Source organism: Schistocerca americana, chromosome X (assembly GCF_021461395.2).
Source record: "Schistocerca americana isolate TAMUIC-IGC-003095 chromosome X, iqSchAmer2.1, whole genome shotgun sequence".
Classification (NCBI taxonomy): Eukaryota; Metazoa; Arthropoda; class Insecta; order Orthoptera; family Acrididae; genus Schistocerca; species Schistocerca americana.
This window is the reverse complement of record NC_060130.1, coordinates 757,726,915-757,739,781: the sequence shown is the minus strand read 5'-3', so window position 1 is coordinate 757,739,781 and position 12,867 is coordinate 757,726,915. Positions and strand designations below refer to the sequence as shown.

The window sequence follows — 12,867 nt, the reverse complement described above, 5'->3', positions numbered from 1 at the left end:
TTAACATGAATGACATGATTGGCTTCTGCAGCAAGATTGTGACGTTTATGCAGTGTGATCAGAAATGAGAGACATTACCCAAACTTACAGACTCATATTTTGTGGTAGTATTCCATTTCCCATTGATGCTTTATAATGTACTTGTCAGACCCTATTGCAACCTGAGAATGCTAGTACTGCTGAAGGTTCCTTCCTGTGTCAGCAGTCTCCTGTAAAATGGTACCATTACCCCTGCCCCTGCTTCACAGTATCGCATATTGCAGCCCCACTACTGGAAATATGAGAGATGATTCACATCATCTAGTCTGCAAAATCTGTTTACGGGGAAAACACCTAATTTCCTGATTCTGATTATGCCTTTGTATCCTTGCCTCCCAAGATAAATATGTTCAAACTTAATGGATTGCAGTCTGTCCTTGGCTATATTTTCAGCTCCTACTATACTTGTGATTTTACATGGCAGTATTTTCTTCTCATTTTCCTCTTCACAACTCTCTTCCACTGAGCAAGGTGGTGCTGTGGTTAGCACACTGGACTCGGATTCAGGAGGACGACTGTTCAAATACCCATCTGACCATAAAGATTTGGGTTTTCCATAATTTCCCTAAATCATTCTAGGAAAATGCAGGGGCAGAGCCAATTTCCTTTCATATTCTTCCCTAATCTAAGATTGTCTCTAATGACATCAGTAACGGTACATTAAATGTTGATTTTGATTGAGTCTACAGCTTCTGTTTTGATAGTTATTATTTTTCAGTTTCCCTTGCTTGGTTTCCTTCAGTCCTTGTTTGTATATATTTTTATCATTCATTGTTTTCTAAAATTAGCATTTTTTCTGTTTTTTCACTCTTTCTTATAATTCACCTGCAGTGCATTAATAATATCCTGGAAGTTCAATCTTTACTCTTACAGACCTTGATTTTAGACTCATTACCACCACCACCACCACCACCACCACCACCAACACCACCACCATCAACAACAACAATAATAATAATGGTTCAAAAAGACGGAAGAAAACATCTTCTACATATCTGCACAAGCTGTACTTCATTTGTACTCTCTATTGTTAAGTAAATGATCTTATGTGTTAAACTGCAATTTTTTTTTTTACTTTCATATTTTGAATTTAGGGTAATTTAAAATGTTTTTTCAGGATATGAAATATGACTTCAAGATGAGAATTAAATGTTTCGAGTCTCAGTGGAAAGAAAATAAATTTCCAGCAGATTTAAAAGAAAAATTGCTAAGGCTCTCTGAAGGTAAGCTGTGAAATGTATTTTTCATTTCTTTGACGCAATGTGATTAAATTTATGATGTTATGCACTGCAATATGTAGTGATGAATATGAATATTCGTGTGTTTGTGTGTGTGTGTGTGTGTGTGTGTGTGTGTGTGTGTGTGTGTGTGTGTAAGGGAATTTGAATATGTGTCGTGCATCTGCAGAAATTGGTAAGGAAGCTTATAATATTGAGGCAACCGGAATGTAATATGAATAACTGAAATCTCTGTATGAAAATAAATAAAACTGGCCAATTTATGAAATATCTTCATTGTTGAGCCATCTGTCTCAAATAGAAACAGTTAATAGTTTGCAGTGATTTCAATGTGAATTTCTTAAAAGAAATCTAATGAACTGGAAGCCTCATTCAACTGTTATAGTCAAGTTTGATTAATGAATATTTCAACTCGTGTACAGAAAGATAACAGGACCCTGATTGTTTACATTCTCATAGTGGTCAGACTGAAAAAAAATTGGTTAACACCATAGTTAATGCCCTATGCCTCTGACCATGAGGGACAACTAGTGAAAATGAACTATGTAGCTCTGAGACATGTTAATAGAAAATTTTGAGGTTTATTAATACCAGACTACCATTATTAAAAGCCTGATAAAGGTGAAATAGGATGAGGCACCATAGGAACAGAGATGCTAACGTGAAACTTAGTCTGTTCCATATTAAAGTAATGATGTTACAATGAACTGGTGTGGATCATTGGTAACAAAAGAGGGTGTAAAGTAGTGCAGAACAATTCCTACAATGTTAGAAGTAGAGATAGTTTTGCCACCTAGGTAGGAATCATGCATTCAGTCTAACAGAGTTCAATTTTACTTCTTCTCCTATTTCTTACATATGTAATGTGTTGAGTCAGTCCAATGGTGGGTGCCGAGGAATAGGTGGGTGCCGAGACAGAAAGCAAACTGACTAGAAGCACATGTAATATTTATCTAAAATTATTTACTTAACATTCCTTGGCAAGTCCAAATAGTAACCTACACTAGTCCATTACATAGGCACGTTCATATAAAAAATTACAGTAACAGAGGTACTGACTGGTAACATTGCGAAGGCTCAAAGTGAACTCCACGAAGGCTCAAAGTGAACTCCACAGTTAGAGTGGCTGGCGTCAGTGCGACATCTTCTTAAGGCGGCTTGATGGTGGTGCAGCAGAGGGTGTGTCAACAGGCCAGCCATGGATTAGCAGGGCAGTCACATGTGTTAGTGCCAACCTCTGGATGTAGAATGTTAGGCATGGTGTCACTAGTGTGTGACACCGCATAATGACCTACTTGACATTCATCAAGCATAATTGGTACTTTCAGCAGATGAAAAAAGTGTTATAATTTAGTCTATTGGAGACTCCAACAGAAGACATTGTTAAGTGTCTTTCAAAGAATATGGAACTGGCTTTCAGGGATTTGCCATTTACATTAGAAAAAAATTGCAGTTCATGAATTAATGTACAACAAATAGAATAACACCGTAAGTTGATGTTGTGCATTAATAGGGTAGAATGTTCCAGATTTTTCTTATTCGTATTGATGAAAACTGGAAGTCCGAAAAGCCTGGTATTGAGCTTCTCAACAGCTAAGTTTAGAAATGTTTTAGAAACAAATATTTAACATCTTTACATATTTCCACTCACAAATGTCTTAATTCAACACGTAAGGAGAAATTAGTGAGTGCACAAAAGCAAACAGTGAGAAAAAATTTCAAAAATAATTCAACATATATTAGTAATACCCACAAGCACAACACTAGATGGAAAAAAAAAGAAAAACTTTTCATAACTCATTACTACAGCTAGAAGTGTTTCAGTTTAATATGCAGCCACAAAAGTATTTGATCTTGTGTCCAACAGTTGCACTGTTGCTGTCATCAGAATTTTTTTTTTCCCTTGTCTAACATTGTCTGGAAAGTCATTAATGTATATCAGATATGTTAGTAAGCGCCCATCCCAGAACCTGGGGCATGGTACCCTGACCTAATTTTCATTGGGCATTGCTGATGATAGGATATTTTCGGAAATGACTGCTCAAAGTATAGAGTAAATATTGTACAGAACTTAGACAATTTTGCTTCTACATTATTTTCTTTTCACACTTCATCCCAGCTTTTGTCTAACAGTACCCTTGAAAAATCTTGAATTTTGGCTTTAGACAGAGCTCTTTTGTATGTTTGATGGAGACTTGAAACTGTAATGTTTACATGTGTAAAAAACTAGCTTTTGCTTAAAATGTAGCACAAATTACCCAGTTTATGTTCATCCAGTGTTTCATGATGAGAGCACTCGTTGACTTCCAACAAACTTTCAGCATAATTTGAAGCCTTTCCTAAGCTTTTTCTCACTTATTACTTAAAGCAAATATTTAACACACTAACTTATTTGTAACCAAATGTTTGAAGCTGTTTTATATGTGGGATTTAGATTCTTTAAAGAATTGGTTGTTTACTGATGGGTCCTCAAATGCTGCCATGATGATGGTCTCATCTGTATTAACGTGTATGGGATCTGATAAATGTTTCACTAAAAAATTCACTTTATTTGAAGCTTGTGCTGTCTGCATCCTTTGTGCTTTGTGTTTCAGATGTGATCAAAATTAGTCATGGTCAGTTCCTTGTATTCCTAATTTTTCTAGTTTCTTAATAGAATTTTATGGCCAACAGTGTCGGAGGCCTTTGACAGATCTAAAAATATACTTGTGACGCATTCATCCTTGTCTAGTACACCAAGTACCACTATTTGTAACCTCTACTATAGCTGATTCTGTACTTCTGTTACTCTGGAAACTAAAGTGTGCTTCACTGAGGTGGTTATATTTATTTTACGAGGTGCATTCAAGTTCTAAGGCCTCCGATATTTTTTTTTTTTTTTTTTTTTCCCTAATTAACTACTCACCCGAAATCGATGAAACTGGCGTTACTTCTCGACGTAATCGCCCTGCAGACGTACACATTTTTCACAATGCTGACGCCATGATTCCATGGCAGCGGCGAAGGCTTCTTTAGGAGTCTGTTTTGACCACTGGAAAAGCGCTGAGGCAATAGCAGCACAGCTGGTGAATGTGCGGCCACGGAGAGTGTCTTTCATTGTTGGAAAAAGCCAAAAGTCACTAGGAGCCAGGTCAGGTGAGTAGGGAGCATGAGGAATCACTTCAAAGTTGTTATCACGAAGAAACTGTTGCGTAACGTTAGCTCGATGTGCGGGTGCGTTGTCTTGGTGAAACAGCACATGCGCAGCCCTTCCCAGACGTTTTTGTTGCAGTGCAGGAAGGAATTTGTTCTTCAAAACATTTTCGTAGGATGCACCTGTTACCGTAGTGCCCTTTGGAATGCAATGGGTAAAGATTACGCCCTCGCTGTCCCAGAACATGGACACCATCATTTTTTCAGCACTGGCGGTTACCCGAAATTTTTTTGGTGGTGGTGAATCTGTGTGCTTCCATTGAGCTGACTGGCGCTTTGTTTCTGGATTGAAAAATGGCATCCACATCTCATCCACAACCGACGAAAAGGAAGTCCCATTCATGCTGTCGTTGCGCGTCAACATTGCTTGGCAACATGCCACACGGGCAGCCATGTGGTCGTCCGTCAGCATTCGTGGCACCCACCTGGATGACACTTTTCGCATTTTCAGGTCGTCATGCAGGATTGTGTGCACAGAACCCACAGAAATGCCAGCTCTGGAGGCGATCTGTTCAACAGTCATTTGGCGATCCCCCAAAACAATTCTCTCCACTTTCTCGATCATGTCGTCAGACCGGCTTGTGCGAGCCCGAGGTTGTTTCGGTTTGTTGTCACACAATGTTCTGCCTTCATTAAACTGTCGCACCCACGAACGCACTTTCGACACATCCATAACTCCATCACCACATGTCTCCTTCAACTGTCGATGAATTTCAATTGGTTTCACACCACGCAAATTCAGAAAACGAATGATTGCACGTTGTTCAAGTAAGGAAAACATCGCCATTTTAAGTATTTAAAACAGTTCTCATTCTCGCCGCTGGCGGTAAAATTCCATCTGCCGTATGGTGCTGCCATCTCTGGGATGTATTGACAATGAACGCGGCCTCATTTTAAAACAATGCGCATGTTTCTATCTCTTTCCAGTCCGGAGAAAAAAAATCAGAGGCCTTAGAAATTGAATGCTACTCGTAGTAATTCATTAGTCTGTCTTCCACAATGAATTCTAGTATTTTTAAGACTGATGATGGCAGGGAGGAGGAGGGGAAGGAGATTAGCATTTACAATGAGGTCATTAGAGACAGAGCACGAGCTTGGGTTAGAAAAGGATGGGGAAGGAAGTTGGCCATGCCCTTTTGAGGAACTATCCTGAAGTGATTTAGGGAAATCACTGGAAACCTAAATCCAGATGGCCAGACGTGGATTTGAACTGTCGTCCTCTCAAATGCAAATCCAGTGTGCTAACCATTGTGCCACCTCACTTGGTAACAGCAGAGAAATAAGCCTTTAGATTACTATATCTTGTGTGTCACCCCTCTTTAGTAGAGGCACAACTCTTCCCTGTTTCAAATACCCTGGTAAATTACATGAGCTGAAACACTCCTGTTGTTTAATATGGCTTGTATAATGTGTACACATTCTTTAAATACACTGACCTGCACTTCATCTATGCCTGCTGACTTCTTATTCTTTTTGAATTTTTGTTATGTTTCGCTGATTTCATGCTCTGCAATGCTAACATCATTGTACTTGCCACATAATGTTTTATTGGGACGACATTTTGCTTGCGGGAATTTTTGTTGTTGTTTCTCTGCTGTACCTGAAAGATTTTCATTCAGAAAATTTGGTAGTTTCTGTGTATCATTTATTGACCTACCCATGTCTCTATCTGTAAATGGTTGTAAAACAAGAAACAGGGAAACCGAATCCCAACCTTGTAGGTCGCTTTACTTTTATTTTCAGCATTTAGTATTGTTTTGTCATTTACTGACATTTTTTGTGGCATGCAACATTTTCCTGTAAATCTTTTGTATCTTTGAGAATAATTTTTGAACTCTGACTCACTATGCGTTCTTCTTATGGAACTGAGATATTGCATGGTATGGTGAGTACTTTCTTATACTCATTTTCATTTGTCATTGCTGGTGATTAGGATACTTTTGGAAATGACTGCTCAAACTACAGTTTAAATATTGTACAGAACTTAGATAATGTTGCTTATACATAACTTTCTTTACCATAATTTTCTTTACACACTTCATCCCAGCTTTGCTCTGACAATACCACTGAAAAATCTTGAATTTTGGGTTTAGAAAGAAATTTTTTGTATGCCTGCTGTGTGATGAGTTTATCCAATGCAAATTTTAATTTTAAGTGGTCAAAGATCATTAACATGTACTACACAGAGTTCCTTGGGTATATTTGTAACAACATATCTGATTACTGAAGTTTTTATTACCTTTGTTGACCATCTGTCTCATGCTAAGATTGTGAAAAATGTTAATGACTCTGCTACTGGTTTCATCCACGATATTTGTGTTTATATTTGTCTCAACATAATGCTACTATGTTCTTGGTCATTGAAACTTTATCCAAACCTCAGTTAATTTTTTAGAAAAGGTTTCTCTATTTGAACTAGGTGATTGGTACACACAAGGAATGATCATTCTATTATCTGTTAATTCAGTACCTGCTATGTTAATCACTCAAGAGGTCTTGTGATCTTGAGTCGAGGCCAAATATAAATTGGGTACTACCTCTGCTAGGAATATGCCTCCCTGACGTATAATTTACAAGTTCAACAAATTCTTTGTAGTTTTGTGGCTCAGCCCCTATGTTTTCAACTTTGAGATCTAGTTCATTTCTGAAAGCCTTCCATTTTGCTTTAACGAAGTTAAAACAGTATTTGAAAGGTTCACTTTCTACTTGGACAACTCCAGAAACTGTACAAGATATAGGGCAATGTTGTTTCTTTAACATGGTGAGCAGTGTTCTCAGTGATAAAGATGATATCAGGATTATACCCTCTCTGCAATCTGCTGCTATTAAATGATTTTCTTAGTTTAGAATAAAAAGAAAAAAACTTAAGTCTCCCTCTGCCTGTTCAACTTTCTAGTTCTTCCTGATTTTTATCAGTTAAGCTACATCCCCAGTACGTCTCCCAGTACAGTCTTGATGTTTTGGTTATGAAAGTTATTTGGCTTATTGAAGATACGATCAGTGTTAAGTGGTTTGCACACTGATGTAATAGTACACAACTGGCACTCAGTTGTTAAAGCTTCGATGTTGTTTGTCTTTGTGATGCTTGTTGACTTAATCTTTGTATCTGGACTTACAAAGGTAGCACTACCATATTTTTCATGAGGATGTTCTAATACCTCTTCAAGTCTTCAATTTTTGGTGTTCAGATGTTTATCCCTTTGTGTGTTTCTTCCAATATTAAAATGTTCCATGAATTTTGTTTGCACTTGTGTGACAGTAAGACTTTTCTCTTGCGGCAGTCCCTCAATATTTAATGAAGTAATCACAATTTTTGGTCTCGAAGAGGTCCACTTTTGTGAATTTGCCAGTTTTCTCCAATGTTTCTCGGTGGTAGGAAGATTAGCCGTTGATACTTGTTCAACTTTTCCAAGATACGCCTGATTCTGTTCTCTCTACAGCAGTCATTTGCAGAGGCTCCTTCCATGTACCGCAAGCCGGCACTTATGAGGTCTTTCCAAAAAATTCCAGAACACTTGTAATTTTGCACCATTGGTGTGTTGGAGTGAAATGTGATTGGCATCTCTGCACACACTTGTGTTTAATGTGTAACTGCTGGGCATTTCATTGTTGTATGTCTGTTAGTTATTGTTCAATGCTGTATTGACTAAAATGTTGTGTTGCACAGTTTGCGAATTTCGAGATGGCTGAGTTAGAGGAGCAATACTTCTGCATTAAATTTTGTGTGAAACTCAAGAAAGCCTTTACAAAGAGACCCAAATGAAGCAGGAAGCCTACGGTGATGAGTGCTTAAGCTGTACTCAGTGTTAAGAACAATTCACGTGGTTTAAAAATGGCCAGACAGAAGTTCCCAAAGATGACCCTCGTTGAGGACGCCCATCGATCTCTACTGACGATGCTCGTGTCAGAAATGTCAACGAAATTGTGCATGCAAATTGAAGACTAATGGTCCAAGAGATTGCAGAAGAAAACATTTCAGTCGGATCATATCATGAAATTGTTACACAGCATCTTGTAATGCATTGTGTGGCTGCCAAGTTCGTCCCACGGTTCATGAGCCAAGACCAGAAAGACTTAAAAAGGTGTTTCTTAAGAGAATCTAACATGTGAGACATGGGTCTACTGTTACGATGTTGAAAGGCAAAGATTTGCGACAGTGGTCGACAGAAAATAAAATTCTCAGACAGCACTTCCAGCAAGAGCACTGCTTTTGAAAGTGGAAACGCCATTGGGAGCAGTGTATTGATTGTGGAGGAGAGTATTTCAAAGGAGACCGTGCACAATAAGTAAAAGGTAAGCGTAGAAAAATTTTGTGGATATAGTTCCAGAAGTTTTTGAACAGACCTCATACTTGTGTCCTCCTGTTAAACACTGCCGCTGTACTTCTGCTAACAATGTTTCCCTTTGTCAGTGCAGACATCGAACTGCCGTTCTAGTCTCTACCAGTACTTCTGATACCACTTGTAGAGGCTGTGGTGTGACATTAGCTTTCCTCACTGGGCAGCGTAGCTCTGTCAGGAGTGGGCGTGACAAATTGATACGCCTATTATGAATGTAGGCAGTGTCCCAGCTGTGCCGATTGACGAGAGCATAGACATCTGCAGTGCAAACACCACTCCAGTGTTTGGCTGGCAGCGTCTGGTGGTGTCAGGCACCCATTGGCTTGGTGGCTGTGAGGGCCTCAGATCAACCCTCAGCCTATAAGTGCTGTGGCTGGATCCTCAAGTTGGCAGTCCTATCAGGGTGACAGTGTAGCAGTGGCGGCCTCACTGCTGAAGCCAACACTACAGCAGGTGCTGACTTCATGACTCATTGATTTGGTGCCCAGCCTGGCCACATAGTCAATAGTTATGTGCCAAAGCAGACTTGTTGTGTGTTGGCTGCCACTAATGTCACATATGCTGCATGCAGAATCATTGCTGGTTACAGTAAGTCTCTGGTCACAAACTGGGCAGTGTGGCATAATGCTGCACAAGCTTTCTTATAGCAACTAGCCCTTGCCTTTACCTTTCAAACAAAATTTACGTGGTTAATAGACAGATGCTGCACACAACTTCTCTCCCTTAGGTTACATTGATATCTGTAGTGTCAAAGGGGCATCCAGCACAAAGTTAAATAATAAAATAAAGTTTGCCAATTCCTGGAAAAGCAGACATGTAATAGACAGTATAAACACTGGGAAAAAGAAAGCTGTGCTTGTTAACTGGCCACTTGATCATAGCACAATGCTGCAGCAAACGGCAACATGTCCTCGTTTATCATGTGCTGAACAATGAGCCCAGTGATGTGAATGTTTAACATTGGCAGTAAAGGTTTAGACATAATTGTAACTTGGAGTACTTGCAAGACAATCATGACAGACTTGAATACATAGTCGCGGATAGTGTTTGTGAGGCTTTACAGCGCTGTGATGGTATAGGGTCTGGGCTACCTCTGGAATCAATTATGTTAGTTGGTCATCTGGTTGTTTGGTTTCAGACACTTGGGTTGTCACTATTACATTGCACTGTCTGAGATATCTCGGGTTTTCTTTCAAACATCAGTTTCAAACTTTGCTGCTGCCTTTTGAATCGATGTTTTGACATAAGGCAGGTTGCACAGATTTGCAAGAAAGTCGCAAAATCAGTCATCTTTTCCTGATAAGAATAGCATGATTGATTGACATTGATGGAGATGGTGATGTTATATGGCATTTCTGAGTGCAATAGATTTCCAGGAAATTACATAGTTATCCAAGTAACATTTTTTTAGGGTCTACTTCCTAAACAGGCGGCAAATTTTCGACTCTATGTACAACAAGAAAAAGCTGCATAGTGATCTTCTACTTTTAGAACAACTAAATGTTACTTGACATGGTATGTATAAAATTCTAAATTTTCTTTGGCATCAGTAAATGAGGCAAATCATGTTGGGGATTGTTAGCTTGTGTATGTTGTAGCTGTAGTGCTGTATTGGCTACTGCTATTGCTGCTGCTGCTGCTACTTTGACTCTACAATGAAGTAGTGAAAGATGCGCATATCTCATACCTCATCATCACCAAAACCCCCCCCCCCCCCCCCCCCCCCCCCAGGGGGTCCACAGCTCTTTTGTGGATACGTGCGTAGCGAGCACGGGACCCCGAGCTAATGTGGCCCTCCTTCCTTTCTGGGCTGCATCCCTTCCTTTTCTGCATCCGTCCCTCTCCCCCATCTTCGTCCCTCCTCCCCTGACCTCTGGCTCTTTCCTTCCCTATCTCCCCCTCTGGGAGTATGGTTTGTGCCTACGTCCGGAGACGGACGCTTGTAAATGTACCGCATTCTTCGCCTTCTCTGCTTGTATGTCTTCATCCTTCCTTTGTCCTTCTCTTTTCCTTACCTCTTCTCTTTACCCTTTTCTCCGCTGCGGCGTTTGAGACCTCTCTTGTTTCCTTTCCCTTTCTTTGTTTTCCCTTTCTCTTTCTTCCTCCCTGTGCGTGTCTGAAGGCCGACCCACGCATTTTTGAGCGTAGCCGGTGATGGGGTAACACGTAATTCCCTCCCCCCCAGGTAGACATGTACGTACCCCCTGGTAACGGCCAGGCCCAGGGAGGGGTGATTACCCGAGCTGATACCTTCCAAAAGTGCCGATTGGTCCCTCCGTCCGTTTGTCGGGAGGTGTGACCTGAGGTGTGAACAATCACCTAAGGCGGGAGTGCCCTCAGAGAGGGCCCCCACAAGGGAGGAGCGCGCCATCGGAGACGCCGGTAATCATGGGGGATTCTTCCGCAATGGTTTCCTCACCTTCCACTATGTCTGCTCATAAGCGTAAGTTCACTGAGTCTCAGCCACAGACAGTTCTTCCATCGTTGCCACAGTTCCTTGTTGTTTCTCAGTCTGACGAAGGTCATGACTTCTCCACGGTCAACCCTTTCATTATTCAGAAAGGTGTCGACGCAATTGCAGGTCCTGTAAAGTCTTGTTCCAGGTTACGGAATGGCACCCTGTTGTTAGAAACAGTCAGTGCCCTCCAGGCACAAAAATTGCTGCGTACTTCTCTGCTCCACACCTTCCTTGTCCGGGTTGAAGCGCACCGCACTTTAAATTCCTCGTGTGGAGTCATTTATACACGCTCCCTCGATGGCTTGTCTGACGAAGAACTTCAGCACTACGTGTCTGACCAGGGCGTAACGGCTGTTCATAGAGTTATGAAAAGGTTTGACACGAACATCATTCCAACCTGCACTGTCTTCTTGACATTTGACAAAGTTCAACTCCCATCGAAAATCAAAGCAGGCTATGAGATAATTTCCGTTCGCCCTTACATCCCAAACCCTACGCGTTGCTCTCGGTGTCAGCGGTTCAATCACACCAGCCAGTCCTGTTCCAATCCGGCCAAATGTGTTACGTGTGGCAAGGATGCCCATGAGGGTGCTTGTCCACCTCCATCCCCTCGCTGCATCAACTGTATGGGTGACCACGCTGCTTCCTCTCGAGATTGCCCCGTTTTTAAGGACAAAAAGCTCATCCAGGAAATTAGAGTGAAGAAAAAGGTGTCGACCTTTGCTGCTCGAAAATTGTTCGCCAGTCGACAGCCCACCGTGCCTCAGACAGGAAAATACAGCACTGTCCTTGCTTCTCCTCGGCCAACAAAGGAGGCGGCCACGCAGACTTGCGACCTCACCTTTAGTGCCACGGTCGTCAGATCGGCCAGCGCAAAGATCGCCCGTTCAACCTCACCACTTTCGCCTGCCCACTCTCTGGCTCACCCTTCGTCGGGTTCTGCTAAATCTGGAGCCCAAAAGTCAAGATACCAAGACTTCGAAAAAAGAGCATACTCGTGAAGATTTTTTACGTACCCAAACTTCTCAACCATCGGTTCCTCCTTCATCTAAACATCATACTTCCAAGAAGGCTACTAAGAAACCCAGTTCCTCTCCTTCTCCGCCAAGGCATGTCCCATCTACGGCACCACCTGGCAGAAATCGCCCTCGGCCGTCTTCTGTGTCGCCGAGGTGCACTGCTGGCGGCCGATCAACCGGCCGATCGCTGGTGGCAGGAGCTGCTCCTGACCAACCTATGGATCAGGATCTTCTGCCTTCGGCTGAATGCCATTCCATGCTGTCGGTCGCAAGCTCTGAGCAGTCGTTGAGTTGACAGCAACCTTGGCCACATTCCTCCATTTTCTGTTCACCCTATGTCCATTATCCACTGGAATATCCGCGGTATTCGAGCCAATCGGGATGAATTGTCGATCCTCTTACGATCCTACTCGCCGGTCATCTTCTGTCTTCAGGAAACAAAGCTGCGTCCCCGTGACCGCTTTGTTCTCCCTCATTTTCAGTCCATCCGATATGATCTCCCCTCTGTTGAAGGCACTCCAGCACATGGAGGACTCATGATTCTTCTCCATGAAACTCTCCATTATCACCCAATCCATTTA

General features: G+C 41.5%; 1 protein-coding gene across 3 annotated transcripts in view; it reads left to right on the top strand.

Moving 5' to 3' along the window:
* LOC124556550 (steroid receptor RNA activator 1) overlaps positions 1 to 12,867 on the top strand; it is a 66,523-nt gene that overhangs the window by 40,894 nt on the left and 12,762 nt on the right. For all 3 annotated transcript variants that reach the window (XM_047130507.1, XM_047130508.1, XM_047130506.1), the window contains exon 3: positions 1,157 to 1,262. In XM_047130507.1, coding sequence (XP_046986463.1) covers positions 1,157 to 1,262 — 106 coding nt within the window. The remainder of the gene's footprint in view (positions 1 to 1,156; positions 1,263 to 12,867) is intronic.